At 41.3% G+C, this 18,998-nt stretch overlaps 1 protein-coding gene and 1 long non-coding RNA gene across 8 annotated transcripts; one reads left to right on the forward strand and one right to left on the reverse strand.

Moving 5' to 3' along the window:
- Nucleotides 1–751: 751 nt before the first annotated feature.
- LOC128029157 (lysophosphatidic acid receptor 2) lies at nt 752–16,469 on the reverse strand. Of its 7 annotated transcripts, none has more exons than XR_008187385.1 (6): nt 16,360–16,469; nt 10,241–10,642; nt 6,921–7,335; nt 4,476–4,732; nt 1,276–2,123; nt 752–1,114 (listed from the first exon to the last, which is right to left on the reverse strand). XR_008187385.1 is itself a non-coding variant. In XM_052616783.1 (6 exons), the coding sequence occupies exons 2-6, from the start codon at nt 10,550–10,552 to the stop codon at nt 1,019–1,021; spliced, it is 1,113 nt and encodes a 370-aa protein (XP_052472743.1). In that variant the 5' UTR covers nt 10,553–10,642; nt 16,360–16,468; the 3' UTR covers nt 752–1,018. The 7 variants fall into 7 exon arrangements, 6 of the variants coding, with proteins under 6 accessions (XP_052472743.1, XP_052472896.1, XP_052472823.1 ...); XM_052616783.1 differs by having other exon boundaries at nt 2,091–2,123; nt 16,360–16,468; XM_052616936.1 differs by having other exon boundaries at nt 2,091–2,123; nt 10,241–10,639; nt 16,360–16,444.
- LOC127939672 (uncharacterized) lies at nt 8,670–9,941 on the forward strand. The gene is made up of 3 exons (XR_008148935.1): nt 8,670–8,776; nt 8,949–9,153; nt 9,262–9,941. It is a non-coding gene; the product is annotated as an uncharacterized LOC127939672 (long non-coding RNA).
- Nucleotides 16,470–18,998: the final 2,529 nt, after the last annotated feature.

Below are 18,998 nucleotides of genomic sequence, written 5' to 3' on the forward strand. Positions count from 1 at the left end.
CTGACAGCGACACACACACACACACACGAGTGTGTTTAATTAACCCTAATTAAACACGCCCGATCCAGCTAATCTCATCGTTCAGGCTCGTTTGAGAACTACATGATGTGTGTTTGAGCAGGGATAGAACCAAACTCCTCCAGGAACAGATCTGACACCCCTGGGACAGGCCTATTCATCTCAAACCAGTGGTTTTAACTCAAGGAAGCAGTTTTACAACTTTTACAGATGAAAAAAATACTTTTAAAAAGTAGAAGTAGATAACGCGAGTAAATGTAATTCGTTACTTTCCATCTCTGCATTCCTGAGATTTATATCTCTCTTTCTGTCATCACGTCCTAATCATGTCAAACTTTAAAAAAGGACACAAAATATTGTAAATATGACCTCTGCAATAAGTCTGCTAAAGTCATCTGAAGCTCTGAACAAGAGAAAACAAGTCAAAGTCATGAAATACTTTTAAATAAGAAGCCATGATTGTTGGAGATGGAATACCAATTCATAATTATATAATTGTAATTCTCATCAAGTCTAATTTTGATAATTCTGACTGAATTATGATTAAAATGATTGTCTACAATAATGGCGGTCATGATTACGTTTTTCTTTAGATCAGAATAATCTCTTGCTATCGTGTCCGAGTCACAAAATCATCTGAAGCTCAGGTCTGATCAGAAATAATGTGGTGGAGGAGAAGAAACTAAATAAAACATGACAGAAACAATAAATCTCAACCGAAGAAGAAACAAAGTTACTCAGAAAAGGGTTTATTCAACTGAGAATGCCTTAAAATCTACACAACATTGATTCATTTCATTGATTCTAATGTTTTTAAATAAAGAAAGGAGCTTCTGGAGAAGAGGATAGTAATCAGTATTAGTGCAGACGACTGCAAACACGAGTCATGTCTGTCGCCTGCTTTCAAGTACAACATAAAAACCATGCGCCAGCTTCAACAGGAGGACAGGAATTAAATAAAACCATATGTACAAGGAACTGATTCCCAGTCAGACGTTCCTCAGCTCTCGCTGGAGTCCAGCATGTTCTCCGTCTCCTTCAGCACCAGCTGTCCTCTGTTCGCCTGCTCTCCGTCTGCGTCACGAGTCTTACGAGCCTGAGACACACACACACACACACACACACAGAGAGAGAGTTAAACCGGCGAGAGAGAGGAGCGTCTGTGTGTCAGAGTCAGTGGATGAGAACGAGACACCATCATCAGTGTTGATTGATCAGAGGACGGAGAGAAAACAATCATCTGGACACGTTCAGCACCTGATCAGGTTAGAATCAGAGCATCTATAAACCACGATCAGAAGCAGATATCTGTGTGAGGCGATTAAACCACACAATCATCCTCATCGTCTGAACCAGTTCTTCAGTAAGACACTGAAATCATGAGATGATGAGAGGCTTCGGTACGATTCAGAGGGATAAAACTCTTATGATAGAACAGATGGAAGCTGTAACAGACCCAGGGACGTGTTAGATGTTACTGCAGGAGCCCGAGAGTACAGCCACATGCTGGTGAGGTATTACAGAGTGATGCAGTTACACCAGAACACCACCGGAGGACCTCAGTGTGTGTGAGAGTGTGTGTGTGAGAGAGAGAGAGAGTGTGTGTGAGAGAGAGAGAGAGAGAGAGAGAGAGAGTGTGTGTGTGTGTGTGTGTGTGTGTGTGTGAGAGAGAGAGAGAGTGTGTGTGTGTGTGAGAGAGAGAGAGTGTGTGTGTGTGTGTGTGTGAGAGAGAGAGAGAGAGAGAGAGCGGATGCTCGCGTGACACACTTCAACCACAGACCTAATGTTTACGAGGTTGGGTCACAGCAGTGAACGCTGCACATCTGTCAGGCAGAAACACGACTGCATCATTACACAGCCGTTAGAGGAGCATTCACAAACATGTGCGTCACACACACACACACAGGAACTGAAGAGGACAAACGAGAGAAACCCATGGTGAAAAAACATCCGCCGGTGACAGCAGCAGGTGTGCAGCTCATGCCCCGCGTGCAGAACCAGACAGCAGCTGTCTCAGAGAGAATCAGCCCGAGACGCTACAGACAGAGAATGAATGAAGCTCATCTACATACGAGCCACGAGTCCTGCAGCACACGCCGTCTCCGCTGCACAACACAAGAGAAGAGCAGTTATTAGACACACAAACAAGTGCCATCATACAGCGGCTGTGCTCTTAACTCCACAGACAGGAGAGCCTTGATCAGATCCACACACAACTGTAACCCTGTCCACACAGCCGAGTCAGAACACAAGGGCACTTCTAGCCAAAGTAGACTAGCTTGTGTTAGCTAGCCCTTCAGTGTAAAGTTAATGGAAATGTGGAATGAATATACATATATACATACACACACACACACACACACATATACATATATATACACACACGCACACACACATACGCACACGCACACATAAAAGGTAATTCTGACTGTTTATCTTGAAATTGGTAGTTCTGAGTTTTCGGATGTTTTTTGTCATTCTACATGTATATTTAGACTCCTGACTTCTTCTGATTCCTGAGTTCATATCTCAGTTTTCACTTCTCAGAAATCTAAGTTTACATCTCACAACTTCCTTAATTCTTTTTCCCTTGGAAATCTGAGTTTATATCTCACAAGTGTAATGTTTTCCTCGGAATGCAGTTTAAATCATACAATTCTGTTTTGTTTCTGCCACAGAATAAAAAATAAAAGTGTAATCATTAGGGATGTTATGATTCACTCAACTCACGATTTGATTCACGATTTAACTAAATGAGATTCAAGACAAATTATAAATTAAATGTGTCCTTTTAGTTTTGCTTGGACAAAATGCCCATGTTTCTTTGTGAAACTGAAATATAGCACTATAATAATATACTAATACAGCACTTGTATATCATTACTCTTCTGTTGGTTTTGGTTGCTTCAATTGTCCTCATTTGTAAGTCATATAATGTAAATGTAAATAACAAAACTAAATAAAAAATTGAAAACAAGCTCAGAATAAATAACACAAATAAAAGAAATTTCTTCGGCTTTGTCTGAAGCAGAAACTCTACTTCTGTCTGTCCCACGCTATCACTCCAAATCTTAATGTGGTCAGGATGTTCTGGTGGTGAATAAACTGTTGTTGATTCAAATCAGTATTGTTCTCCTGATAGTCAGACACTAGCGGTCTCTATGCATGTTCAGGAAGTGTTGTTTACAGAAGTGTGTTTCAGAATGAAAACGGTCCTGGTCTACACTGGCGTTTCAGAAATGATCTCCATTTACACTACACAACCTAAAACGCTCGTCACATGACCATTCATGATACATTCAGATACAGACATAAATATGCATAGGTAGATTCCTTATTATTCAGATCGCAGACGCGTCTATGTGCTTGACAACGATGTGCATGATGTTACGGTTTACACGGTTCACAAGAATACACAGAGCGAACCTGGGCAGCCACGCCATCGTTTTTCAGAAGTCTCTGTTTTCAAGGGTCGAAAATGCCGGAGTAGTGTAAACGATAGACTTAACCGTAGCAAAAGTTATGCGTTTTAAAACTAAAATGCACTAGTGTAAACGAGGCCTCACTCTCTGCTAGCAGGTGGAGTTTAGAGCGTTTCCTTGGTTACCGCTGTAAACAAAACACTTATGAACACTGCAGCGGTGGTTACAGCTGTAAACAAAACACTTATGAACACTGCAGCGGGTGGAGCTTAAAGCGTTTCCTTGGTTACAGCTGTAAACAAAACACTTATGAACACTGCAGCGGGTGGAGCTTAGAGCGTTTCCTTGGTTACAGCTGTAAACAAAACACTTATGAACACTGCAGCGGGTGGAGCTTAGAGCGTTTCCTTGGTTACAGCTGTAAACAAAACACTTATGAACACTGCAGCGGGTGGAGCTTAAAGCGTTTCCTTGGTTACAGCTGTAAACAAAGCACTTAGGAACACTGCAGCGGGTGGAGCTTAAAGCGTTTCCTTGGTTACAGCTGTAAACAAAGCACTTAGGAACACTGCAGCGGGTGGAGTTTAAAGCGTTTCCTTGGTTACCGTTGTAAACAAAGCAGCACTGCACTTATTAACTTTAATATGCACATTCATATAAACTCCTTCCACTGACTGAATCACAATTGTTTAGCATCTCAACATATTTAAATCCGTTTTCAACTGGCTTGCGGTTAATCGTTGCATCACCTAATAATTGTTTATATCCAGCAATTCCAAGTTGACATATCTCAGAATTGTGCGGGGAAAAGTCCAATCACCTATTCTGTCAGACAAAGGCTTCTATAGACAGTAGTTTTAGTGGTTGAGTTTGCACGAATGGCAAAGCTTGTTGAATGCTTTGTTACAGAATTACACGGACAAACACTTGCCACACGTACAGTAGCTAGGCTATGATTCGGTGTTTGTATGTTGCTAGCATGACTGAGCGCCTGAGCGGCCTGGTGTGGTGTCTGTCGTCTCTCTCTGGGAATACCTCCTGCTTGACGGTGTTGAAGTGCACACCCGAGAACTCGCCCGTCTGCTGAGGACCCAGACACGGGAAGCACAGGATGTGTTTGAAGGTGTCGCGCATGTCCTTGTCCCGGTAGGAGTAGATGATGGGGTTCATGAAGGAGTTGCACTCGGCCAGCACCAGGAAGTACTTCTCGTAGGTCAGAACATCACAGGATTCACACAATCCATCCAGGAGCAGCAGCACCAGCCCCGGTGTCCAACACACCACGAAACATCCTGCGGGAAGAACACAGAACATCCTCAGAACCCTTCCATCCACACATCAGCACCAGTGCCTGGGACTCCAGACCAACTAATACACACCAGAGCAGTGAAGCTTTCTAATATAACTCTGAAAGAAGAGAGTCATGGACTTGGGCTGATTTGAGTTCTTGGGTCAACTATGCCTTTAATATTGGAGTAAACTAAAATTCTTCTAGAATGATAATTAAAACTTCATGGGTATAGTCATGGGTATAGTTAAGCGTGAAAACGAGTCTTTGAGCAGTTTGTCAGGAACTTGTAATGCTGGAAATCAGAATAAAAATCAAGAGCTCTGATTGGCTGATTTATCTCTGAATTTCCACTTGACCAATGGCTTTTGTTCCTCTTTTGTAAAACGCTTTGCATCTGCTAAAGGCATAAATGTAAATTAATTAGGTTGAATTATTTGCTACGTTTCTTTCCAATAATGTGAATGAGACGCAGTAACCTGCTGCTCCTTTTTCATTTGTAGGAGATGCAAATGTAAGTAAATGAGTGACACTGATCATGTGACTCTGAATACAGACGTGTAATTACGCTGAAGGACAAACTCTACTTCTGTCTGTCCCACGCTATCACTCCAAATCTTAATGTGGTCAGGATGTTCTGAAGGTAAATAAACTGTTTTTGATTCAAATCAGTATTGCTCTGCTGATAATGTGAACGTTAGACATTAGGGGTCTCTGATGCATGTTCAGGAAGTGTCTTGTGCGTGTGTGTGTGTGTGTGTGTTTATCGGATATTTCCAAGACTTCATATAGCAAGAGTTTCCAGAAACGCTGTCAGAGTACGTGTGTTGACATTCCTGTGTGTGTGTGTGTGTGTGAGTAGGCGTGACATGACTCTGTCAGAACATGCATTGCCTCTCGGTCTCTACAGACAGAAGAGTAAAGCAGAGATGGTGCAAACATGCAGATCCAGTCAGACGAGTCCAGACAGGCCTTGATCTTACACGCGTGCGTGCGTGTGTGTGTGTGTTTCAGTACACAGCTGCTGCATGTTATTCTCTAAACACAGGACAGGAGTTTACTCAAACACATTCAGACCACTGCTCTGGATCACTGCGGGACTGTTTGTGTATTTATCAGAGTAACATCAAGTGCTGAGACACAATGAGACGATACAACACCCAGAACAACTAACTTTATTATCAGAGACAGGAAGGAGCCTTCTGAACTAATGTGACCTTAGATTCAACTTCAGTCCTTCACCAAGAATCATAATATTAACTATGACGAACACGATATAAGTGTAACAATACCTATAATTACAATGACAACTACGACAAAAACTATACAAAGAATTGAAACGATAACTGTAAATAATAAAAAAAATCTGTAACTAACTATAATACACATTACTATAATACTAAACTATATAATTATAAATTATAGCATAACTTATGATAACTATAGCATTACTGCAAGGAAAGCGATAACTATATTGAGAATTGTAATGATAACGAAATGAAAAAACATATCTGTAACAATAGTTTACTATTATTATAACGATAACGATAACTGTAACAATACCATAGTGATAACTATAATAATAACCATAGTGATCATTTACCGATAACTATACCTATCTATAGCAATAACTATATTGAGAATTGTAACAATAACTGTAAATAATAAAAAAAATCATATCTGTAACAATAGCTACAGTATAATTATAATGATAACTATAGCGATAATTGCAACAATACGTATAGTGTTAACTATAGAGATAATGTAATGATAACTATAACAATAACTGTATCAAAACTATAGTAATAACTGTAAATACAACTATATCAATAAAGAGAATGATAATATTAGCTTTAAAAATAACTGTACAAAAATCACAACTAATGAGAACTATAACCAAACATGACTAACAATAGCGATAACTAAAAATAGTAACTATAATATTATCTATGATAACTATAACAATATAATAGTAATAACTAGATCAAGAATTAAAACTAATAACTATAACGTTAGCTATAATAATAACAATGACCCTGACTATAACTACTGCAATATATACTATATCTATAATTATAACTATAACAATAACTATAGCAATAACATATCGTTATTTACGACATGATAGGAAAACAGCAAAATGCTTGCTCTCATCTCATCTGGTTAAGATACAGGTTATTGAGCGGTCCTACCCAGGATCATGACGACGGTCTTCATCAGGTTGAGCACCGTCTCCTTCTGCTTGACCTGCGAGGTGTGCTGGCTCATGCGGTGGTTCTTGCGGAGCACGTAGACGAAGATGCGCATGTAAACGGCCAGCATGACAGTGAAGGTCAGCAGGTTGAGCACGGCCCAGAACACCAGGTAGCTGCGGCTGTAGAGTGGTGCCATGTTCGAGCACACACTGGTGTTGCACAAGCAGCTCCATCCCATCGAGGGCACCAAACCCAACAGTATGGCGATGAGCCAGATGCCGATGATCAGCAGCACCACCCGGTGGTTGCTCATTTTACTGTGCAGCTGCATGGTGAAGATTGTCTGGTGGCGCTCCAGTGCAATGGCCATCAGATTAATGACCGACGCCGTCAGACTGGTGTCGATCAAACCCTGAGAGACAGAAGAACAGCATTTACAGCAGATCTGGATCAGGTGTGTTTAATAAGGGTGAATATAAAATCTGCAGGGCTCTGGCACTGTGAGGATTTAGTTTGACAACTCTGACCTACTACATGCAGAAATGAGTAGACAGACCTAAACAGGCAGTGCTTTAGAATCGGTGGGCGGGGCTAAACAGGCAGTGCTGTAGAATCGGTGGGCGTGGCTGGACAGGCAGTGCTGTAGAATCGGTGGGCGGGGCTAAACAGGCAGTGATGTAGAACCGGTGGGCGGTGCTAAGCAGGCAAGTGCTTTAGAATCGGTGGGCGAGGCTAAACAGGCAGTGCTGTAGAATCGGTGGGCGGGGCTAAACAGGCAGTGCTGTAGAATTGGTGGGCGTGGCTGAACAGACAGTGCTGTAGAATCGGTGGGCGGGGCTAAACAGGCAGTGCTGTAGAATCGGTGGGCGTGGCTAAACAGGCAGTGCTGTAAAATCGGTGGGCGGGGCTAAACAGGCAGTGCTGTAGAATCGGTGGGCGTGGCTGAACAGACAGTGCTGTAGAATCGGTGGGCGGGGCTAAACAGGCAGTGCTGTAGAATCGGTGGGCGTGGCTAAACAGGCAGTGCTGTAAAATCGGTGGGCGGGGCTAAACAGGCAGTGCTGTAGAATCGGTGGGCTGGGCTAAACAGGCAGTGATGTAGAACCGGTGGGCGGTGCTAAGCAGGCAGTGCTGTAGAATCGGTGGGCGTGGCTAAACAGGCAGTGCTGTAGAATCGGTGGGCGGGGCTAAACATTTAGTGCTGTAGAATCTGTGGGCGGGGCTAAACAGGCAGTGCTGTAGAATCTGTGGGCGGGGCTAAACAGGCAGTGCTGTAGAATCGGTGGGTGGGGCTAAACAGGCGGTGCTAAAGAATCGGTGGGCGGGGCTAAACAGGCGGTGCTAAAGAATCGGTGGGCGGGGCTAAACAGGCAGTGCTGTAGGAGCAGGTGTTGATGATCTGTCAGTGGCAATGATTAGCCCCATGATTACGTCATGAAGTGGCACATTCCACAACTTATACAAGCTGTAATATAAGCTGTTTTTAGACTTTATGAAAATGTTCTGAAACTTACAGGATGTTTTTATAGTTCTGCGACCTCTTATGTCAAAAGATCAAGGGATTTTTTTTTCCTAGTTCATGACCCTTTTAAATTAATATAATAACTAATGCTATTTACTCATCCATTTTCTTAAAAATTGTTTTAAAGGCTGATAGGTTTCATATGATTAAACTTTTTAAAAAGCATTATTTACAGTTCATGTACAAGATTTTACAAAACGGTTTAATATGTTCTCATAGACACTGCTCTACCCAGCTCATATGGTATTCATTTTATTTGTGCTGGTCTTAAAAGTCTTACATTTGAGATACCCTGTGTACTCGACCGTCCAGTGCAAAAATCTTGCATGAGGTATGTGGCCAAAAGTATATGTTGCTTTAAATCCTACTATATTATATGAAATGCTATTTTTTACATTAAGTTTTATATTACATTTTTTATAATTATACAATAATGGCGGCTGTGGTTGCCAGAACTTTACAGTAAAAACAAACATGCTTGCAACTTTTTTTTACGTTTACAGATTTAAATGAAATAAAAACACTGGTGGTAAAGAAAAAGTCACATGAGGAATCAGAACTCATCAGAAGCAGCACACAAATACCAAACACCTTCATGGTGACACACTCAACACAGAAATATTGAATGTGACAACATTAAACCCTAATAACTGAGAAGAATGAACGAAGAACAAACAGTTACTTATATGAGAAACCATTCATTGTGAAGTATGTCAAGGAATTAGTGTTAAAATAAGAAGTGAAAATGTAAGAAAACAAGTGGGACACTATCAGCTGTGTTCACACAAAGTAACAGTGTTCTTCTTCTCCATCTAGAGGATGCACTTCTGACCTTCAGCAACACGGGAAACAAGCAAAGCTGTGATATCTGTGGTCATGCTGATGCTGAGGTGAACATCACACTTTCAAGAACCTCATCATGAAAACAGACACAGGAAGACACAGATGACTGTTTCCCATAACGCACCTGAACCGGCTGAAAACAGGCCCATTCTGACTGACTCCATGAATTCACTCGCCTCCCCAAAACACATGTGTAGACAACTGAATTGCTAAAACCTAAAAGATTCTTTTAAAATATAAGTATATCATAACAGAACACTTCGTTTTAAATGTTGCATTAAGCTTTTTATTTTTTATTATTCACACTGTTTTATTATAAATAGTGATATATGTCTATCATAATGTCCTCAAGTTAAACCAAACGTTTATTTCTGACGGTTTGTAATGAAGAGCTTTGAGTTTGTGTGTGCTTTGATCAGATAAAGCCCCATCACGGAGCTTCTCCCAGAATTCCTCACAGGAAACAGGAAGTGCAGCACATCCTGTCCATCAACCGGCCGCCCTGAGTCATACTGACTTCATACATTAATATTCTAAAAAATATGAACACGTCCTCCCTTCTGTATGAAATGAAATGTAATAAAATACAAGAATTCCTTTACAACAAATTTTTTTGTCAAATAAAGTGCTTCTCAATAAAGGTTTATAATGTATTTTCTAAGTGGCTCAATGCATTTAAAGGGAAAATATTCAACAAAAATAAATGCTTCCTACATCAATGTGTCTGAATAATTGTATCAATAGATCTTTAACAATTAAATAAAACACATCAAAGCAGAAGAGTTCCTTCAGAACATAGTGCTGTGCTTTGACTGGACTCTTTCTGTGTGTGAACACTTCATCTGAATCTCAGTCTGAGTCCTGCTGCAGCACAGTTCCTCATTAACCAGCAGTCACACACACACACACACACACACACACACACCCCCTGAGCTCATCTTCATCATCTCACCTGCCGGATAAACCACTGACTGGTGGACAGCTTGATGGTCCAGGGGCCCGTGTGGAACATCAGGTACATGTAGGAGATGCCTGCGAACAGGTCGGCTGCCGCCAGGTTCCCCAGCAGGTAGTAGATGGGGTAGTGGAACCTGCGGTTCATGAAGATGGCCAGCATGACCAGGATGTTGGTGAAGATGACGAAAACAGAGACCAGCAGGCCCAGAGACACCACCACGTAGTCTTTAGTCCTCCACGTGTCGCTGATGTTCTTCCTGCTGATGTCGTAGAAGAACTTGATACTCTCATTGTCATGGCAAACCATCGTTACGGCTGCGCGTGATTGGACGGGCCTGGAGGGGGCGGGGCTTCACAGGTCAGAGGTCATTCATGGAGTCATACGGAACCAGATCTACTGTAACAGAGGAGAACATCAGCCGGGTTTTAATATGAAATGATCACTTAGAGAAAACGAACATGTTTTATGACCATTAGGATCCGTGAGGATTCTCATCACTGGGATACAACTAGGAGTTTTGGCATTAGTTAAATCAGTCTAAATTTAAGACTGTATAATAAAGTGATGAGATTGTCCAAGATCTCTTTCTTCGTATTACAGAGCTCTGCATGAATATGAGGAGAATATATGCTAATAATTTATTTATTTATATAGGCCTTGATTGTTCTTTTTTCTTTTTTATTACAGTAATGAAAGAGACATTAATGCTAAAAAGCTTTATTTCCAAAATATGTGTTATATTCAAGTCAGCCATTTAAATCTGACTTTAATATAACATAAGAATGTCTACTGAGAATTATTTTCATGACAAGAATATTTTCACTCCAGATGATTCTTGTTAATGTAATACAATGATTTCTTTAACACTTAAATAAAAATATGACCTAAATATTTCATGTAAAAGACCTAAACCTCTTCCGTTACGGTAATGAGAATGAGATTCTGTGTGTATTACAGTAATGAGACGAGACACAAAAGGTCAGCCGTTACTAAATGATCTAAAGTGGGTTTATTTTCCACACACAGTCACTCACCTGACCACACATATAACGTGTGTAGAGGAAATAGAGACGTTACATGATCAAACCTCTTCAAATGTCAAGAAAGTAACACTTTCATTTTCTATTTGACACTGACATTTCCTGACACTTCTGTGAGATTCACAGCACACACTGACCAGAGAAACCAGAACACACACACACACACACACTCACTGTACTTGCAGAAGACACTCAACCATGTACACAAACACACACACACACACACACTCACTGTACTTGCAGAAGACACTCAACCATGTACACAAACACACACACACACACACACACACACTGTACTTGCAGAAGACACTCAACTATGTACACAAACACACACACACACACACACACACACACACACACTGTACTTGCAGAAGACACTCAACCATGTACACAAACACACACACACACACTGTACTTGCAGAAGACACTCAACCATGTACACAAACACATACACACACACACACACACACACTGTACTTGCAGAAGACACTCAACTATGTACACAACACACACACACACACACACACACACACACACACACACACACACACACACACACACACTGTACTTGCATAAGACACTCAACTATGTACACAAACACACACACACACACACACACACACACACACACACTGTACTTGCAGAAGACACTCAACTATGTACACAAACACACACACACACACACACACACACACACACATTGTACTTGCATAAGACACTCAACTATGTACACAAACACACACACACACACACACACACACACTGTACTTGCAGAAGACACTCAACCATGTACACAAACACATACACACACACACACACTGTACTTGCAGAAGACACTCAACTATGTACACAAACACACACACACACACACACACACACACTGTACTTGCAGAAGACACTCAACCATGTACACAAACACATACACACACACACACACTGTACTTGCAGAAGACACTCAACTATGTACACAAACACACACACACACACACACACACACACACTGTACTTGCAGAAGACACTCAACCATGTACACAAACACATACACACACACACACACACACTCTGTACTTGCAGAAGACACTCAACCATGTACACAAACACACACACACACACACACACACACAGTACTTGCAGAAGACACTCAACCATGTACACAAACACACACACACACACACACACACACACACTGTACTTGCAGAAGACACTCAACCATGTACACACACACACACACACACAGGAACTGAGAGGAGTGAAACAATTCAAGACAGAAAATAGAGTCTGATTCAGCAACGTCAGAGAGACGAACAAACACGATCAGATATCACATGTGTTCCACACACACACACACACACACACACTCACACTCACTCACACACACTCGCACACACACTCACGCACACGCACACACACACACACTCACACAGACACACACTCGGCTCTAGATGAACGCAAAAGTTAGTTGCACCCAAATCTTCGACCGCATCTCATTTAACACTGCAGTTAAAGTTAACTCTTTTTTTTAAATCTCTGTCCATATAGACAACCTTAACTTGTAGCTTAAATGATTAACTAAGCATCTGGTCAACATAAAGTTCTTTATTTGAAGCACAATTCTACAAGAAGGGTAACTCACTGGAAACGTGTATTTCACTCGCCAGTGAGGGAGTTTGAGGCGAAGTAAAGTTTAGCACAGATATATTCTCACTCTCTGATGGAGCGCTTCAGTTTCACTCTCTGTCAGGTGATCTGTGCTGTTTCACTTCATCTCAACAGACCTGAAGACTCGCTGTCTCACACAACAGACACAGAAAGAGAGATCAACCAAATATTTCAATGAGTGCTACACTATCGAACCTAAAAACCACACACAAAACAATACACGGGCCTGTACAAGAGAAATGGGTTGACAATGAGTGCAAAAACCTTTATCAGATCAGAAACACAGAGATGCTGACCATGTAGACACACGCTAACTCTACCACGATAAACTCCAAGAAACATAATATACAAAATCAGCTAGAGTAACAGAACAATCTCCAGAATCAAAGCATTTCTAGGAACACGGGAACACACTAACCCAATCTTACCATGAAGAGTTACCCATCCAGAACGGAGATGTGTGGATAGACCACTTCTCTATAAACCATGATCAAACTCACTGTACAATACACCATGTGTTCAAGAGTCCACCATTAAAGAGTCCAGAACACCCTTACACTCGCTGAACTGTGCCACAATATACAAACACTCAATCACACAAGCATGTGGCATGGATGGCATTCTGAATTACATTATTAAATCCACAGAGCAAACTCATTTTTTTGTTTAATATCATCCTTCCAGCAGCTGGAATAAAGGCCTCTTCACCTCAATTCAGAAAACGGAGACAAACTCAACCCTAATAACTATCACAGAATGTGTGTCCCTAACTGACAAAGACACCAAACTTAAGAAAAGAAATATCTTTCCATGCTTCGTTAACTTCAGAAAAGCGTTTGACTCCATCTGGCATGAGGGCCTTTTACTTCAATGAATCCAATGTGGCATCAGAGGAACAACATACGACATCAACACACGTGTACACTCATAACAAATCTGCAGTAAACACACAGATATCCTCCCGCAGAGCCGTGGTGTATCTTCAGCTATACACTGATCAATATCTACATTAATGAACTAGCAAGAGCCCCAGAACAGCCCCCAGCGTCCGCTCATACACCACAGATCAAACATCAGTAACACAGGAACCTTTAACAAGACTGTTCACGATCTGAGAGACAAGACACGAAGAGCCCAATACGCCATCATTTTTGCTCATAAGAGTAATACATCATTCATTACTGCAAAGGGGCTACTGTTATTTGTGTGCACTCACAATATCAACAAAACGTTGTGCTTTTATAAAATAAAGAACACAAACAGGATGCGCTTTTTTCCATCTCGTCTTTAACGGAGTACAAACATGAACCGACACTCAGTGAAAACATGCCTCACAGACATGATAAATATATCTGTAGTAAGCTTTAAATGACTACTGAACTAAACACAACTAACTGAAAACAAAAACCGTTTCATTATCATCCGTGGAGATGCTCTTCTCTCTAAAGATGCGTCTAATGAAGAGATGACGAGTCAGGATCAACTAGATCCTTGTGACTCAGAAAACACTAGTTTATTAGTACATGATTCAAATATCTCCTTACTATTTCCCCCGTCACATGTATGATTATACTATTGCCGTCTATTGCGTGTCCTTGAACACAGAACTGTTGAGCTGCGGGACACTGAACACATCGAGCAGCTCTTCACAGTCACAGCAGCACGCTCTCGCGTCGTTTCCACCGAAGCTGCAGGTTTCTTCCATCACTAACTGATGGATGAGTAAAATATAATCGTGAGGAGAAGTGTAAAACACGGCCCGCGTCTGAACTATGACGTGAAAATAGGCCCGAGGTGAAGTGCAGGGTTCTAGTGTCCGTTGTTCAACCGCAAGGAAACAAACCTCGGACTCTTTTTTAGTCGCACCTTTGAGAAATTAGGTCACACTCTAGAGCCCTGACACACACACACACACACACAAGCCACTTAATTTTTACCGCCCAGCCTTAATTACACAACATTCCCACAACAGCAATAAATGAGTCATAATATGATTCTCCCCAACATCTCCACCATGTTTTTAGGAGTAAAGTGTTATAAATCAGTTAAACACAGATCGAGCTCAAATAAAAACAGCTCGAAGAGCTTAAAAAAAAACATAAAAATACAGTCAGAGAGAAGAAAGAACAGTACATCAACACCCAACTGAAAACAAGTTTCTGGGAAAACTGGAATCTGAACAAGAAGAACCATGAAGAAATGACTGTACAGATGGAAACACATGGAGAAATGCCTTCATGGCAGAATAAAGGAGTACACAACAGAAAATAATAAACAACACATAATGAGTGAACACCACCGTCCCGTAGATCACCACGGATGGAGGAAATACAGGATCTGCCTACAAACAAAAGAAGAGACCGAAAACGGTTGTGTGACATCATCAACACGAGACCAGACCCAGAACACCTGATCCACAAACACATCAACCAGAGTCTCTGGAGACTGCTTCACATTCAGTGTAACACCAGGGTCTGCATCTAACCCTTCAGAGACTGGTGCTGGGTCTAAACACATGATGAGAACATGCATCGCTCAGATAATAATGTCCTGGGCTCCGGGGCGGTGTGGGAGGCAGATCTACACCAGTGATAGACTCATGTGAGGGACCTGAGACGCTCACACAGATGATGAGCAAAACTGATCATGTCACACACCTCGGGCTGAAACCTCTGAGACCTCATCATAAACACGGACGGCTTTCCATTCCATTAACGAATCCTTCCCTTCAGAATCTGTCTCAAAATAGCCCAGTCAGAGTAGAATCAATGCCGTTCTCCAGCAGTGACGTGTGCGTCCTGTCCTGAACCACGAGTTTGACTGATCAGACGAACATCAGACTGAAGCCCTGCGTACAGAGTTAGGTAAAAGTGTCTTTAGATTTACAGAGAAACACAGAAGAGTCAGAGCAACACTCATCACTCCACATCCAGAAAACAGCCATCAGTGTGACTGCATCTAACACCGAGTGACCCCCGCTCTGACCCCGGCTCTGACCACAGAGTGACCCCGGCTCTGACCATCCTGAGAGCCACAAACACACCAGCAATCACCAGCAGAGAAGAGGATTTCAGCTGGAAACATTGAAAGAGAGAGAGAGAGAGCGAGAGACAGTGTGTGTGTAGAAATATAACAGAGAAATAAAGGCTACTTACAGAAAATATCGTTTGTTCAGAATAAAAAAAAAACAATCTATGGAAAGTCCCACCATTCACAGAAACAGGTGCGAGAGATCTATCTGTGCGAGACACTTGCGACACACACACACCCACACACACACACACACACACACACTTTTGTGAGTAGAGTTCACGGTCATAAACACGCAGAGCGCCGTGACACTGAAACTCTCTCAGCTCAAGAGCTGGTGAGGAGCGAGGAGCTGCAGTCACAGAGGAACAGCGCGGTACTCACGGTCTCCTCCGCTCGGGTCAGTTCGGGTCAGTTCGGTTCTGGTTAATACAGTCCGTGGCTCGGACCGAGTCTCATGACGCCGCACTCACTCACCTGTACTACTGAGGGGGGCGGGGCCTGACGCGCCTCTGAGGACGCCGCTGATTGGATGCAGGTGACGCGATTGACCAATGAGGAGCTCTTCAAAACGGAAGCATCGACAACTTTAAGACTGGAGCACAACAATATGTAAAGGTTTGACGTTTGTTCAAAATACCTAAATAAATAAAAAATAAATAAATTAAAAATTAAAAAGTTTTCCTGTTAATAGTCTGTTTAAAATCGTATGCATTATATGCACAAATTTAAACGTTGATATTCAAAAACATCTAAAATTATTAAAATAGAAAATACTTCCTTGGTATCATGTCACGTGAGCCCAAGTGTGTGTGTGTGTGTGTGTGTGTGTGTGTGTGTGTGTGTGTGTGGTGTGTGTGTGTGTAAAATCTGGAGCTGTTTACAATCATCTGGTACAGATTTGAGGAGGCTTCTGAAATATCACTCCACCCAAACACACACACACACACACACACACTAAGGAATGTAACTTAACAGAAACACTGATACTCAGACATACTTTCAGAACTTCCTCTTTCAAATCAAGAATTGCACACACAAATATAAAGATCATTATCATTGTACATGACGCACATTCACAGTTCATGTTTCACACACACATTAGATTAGTGTGTGTGTGTGTGTGTGTGTGTTGCTCCCTCTGCCGATGAACAGATTCAAAAACCAAATGTTTACAAACATTATAAACGTGTATTAATATGTCCCTTCTCCAAAACAAATCATTTCAACTGAGCAATATTCAGAACAGAACAAGTTTAACACAAACTGAAATGATAGTGGCCTTCACTCTAAACATTTATTATAAAAGAGTTCAGTGTAAGAGCTCAAACTCATTTAAATCCGTTCTTACAGGGGGTTTATGATTATTTTACTTTCTTTTATGTAAAGCACTCTGAACTATTGTGTACGAATGAAGTGTGCTGCAAAGAAATAAACCTGTCTTGCTCAGCCTAAACCAGTTATAATTAAAGTGAAACTGAAAATCACAGCATGTTTCAGATGATAACAATATGCATCATAATCTGGAAAGTACAGCACTATATGAAAACGTGTGTGGAAAACAGAGCAAGAAAGCATGATCTTTGCAACAGGATAAAACTACAAATCATTTCCATGTTTTCCCCACACTTATATAAAAAAACACACAGTGTTTCTGCTGGTCTTTAACAAACATCTTCAGCTTCATCTGTCACAGATGTGGAATTCAAGCTCCAGATACTTGATTCATACAAAGCTCAATATCATGACCATCATCAACCGTTAGTGTGAAATGTTTAGGTATGTGGGGTATTTCAAACCAGTTCAGAAAGATTCTCTGGAGAGTGAATATCAATCATCATCAAAATACACATTTTTACTTTTTCAATCAGTGTCTCAAAGGGACTCCAAACTAAAGGGTCGGGCCACTTTAACTAAAACAGCTCTAGCTGTTTAACGCATGAGATGTCTTCACCAAACTCAGATCACAGCTCCATCTGAGGACACCACACAGTGACTTTACAAACATTTACATCCTCAACACAAGAGAAGAACAACAATAACAGCATTTCACTCCTGCTCTACAACACAACATCCATGAAACCTGAGAAGGAACAAACTGAAGCCATCTCAACGGTCACATCGTTCAAGGCCCTCCACAGCCCTGCTGATCAGGTGCATTGTGGGAAGAGAAGAGACATGCTGTGGGAAAGCTTCAGAAGGACAGTGGCACAGATACACTGAGACTGAGCTGGACACAGAGAGATACCGGGACCGTCTGTGAGGACAGTCATCTGTTATCTGTGAGAGTCAGAGTGTGAGCATGGCTCTGTGTTCAAACAGACAGGAAGTGTAATGTATTTCTGTGATGCTCCGCTGTATTTCCAGCATCATTCCTCCAGTCTTCAGTGTCACATGATCTTCAGAAATCAGAATAATATGATGATTTACTGCTCAAGAAACATTTCTGATTATTATCGATGTTGAACACAGTTGTGCTGCTCAGTATTTCTGTGGAAACTGTGCATTAAATGTTTTTTCAGGATTCTTTGTTGAAAAGAACTTCTGTTACATTATAAATGTCCTTGATGAATAAATTTATTAATTTATTTTGAACTGTAGTCTGAGGTAACATTAAAAATCACTTCAAAACAGACTGAAATAAACTTCAAGAGAAGAGCACACACACACACACACACACACTCCTGTCTGATCCTCTCCCATCACTAACACTCACTGCTGGACTCACACATGATCCATGAGCTTCTGAACTCTAGCGAACATCAAAAAAAACATTATAAAAACATTTTCTCCAAGGGTTTTAAACTGGGATCTTTCTAACTGTATTTCAGGTTTATTACTGGCTGCTCAGAGTCAGGTGGTATCAGGGGGCGGGGCTTTCACGCTCAGAATGTCCTTTGATTGGACAGAAGTGTATATCTACAGACATGACTCAAAAATAATTAGGTGTGTTTTACTGAAAGAGAAAGAACTAATAACTAATAACCACAAAATGACAGCTATAGCACAGCTGCACGATCATG

Source organism: Carassius gibelio, chromosome A1, assembly GCF_023724105.1.
Source record: "Carassius gibelio isolate Cgi1373 ecotype wild population from Czech Republic chromosome A1, carGib1.2-hapl.c, whole genome shotgun sequence".
Lineage (NCBI taxonomy): Eukaryota > Metazoa > Chordata > Actinopteri > Cypriniformes > Cyprinidae > Carassius > Carassius gibelio.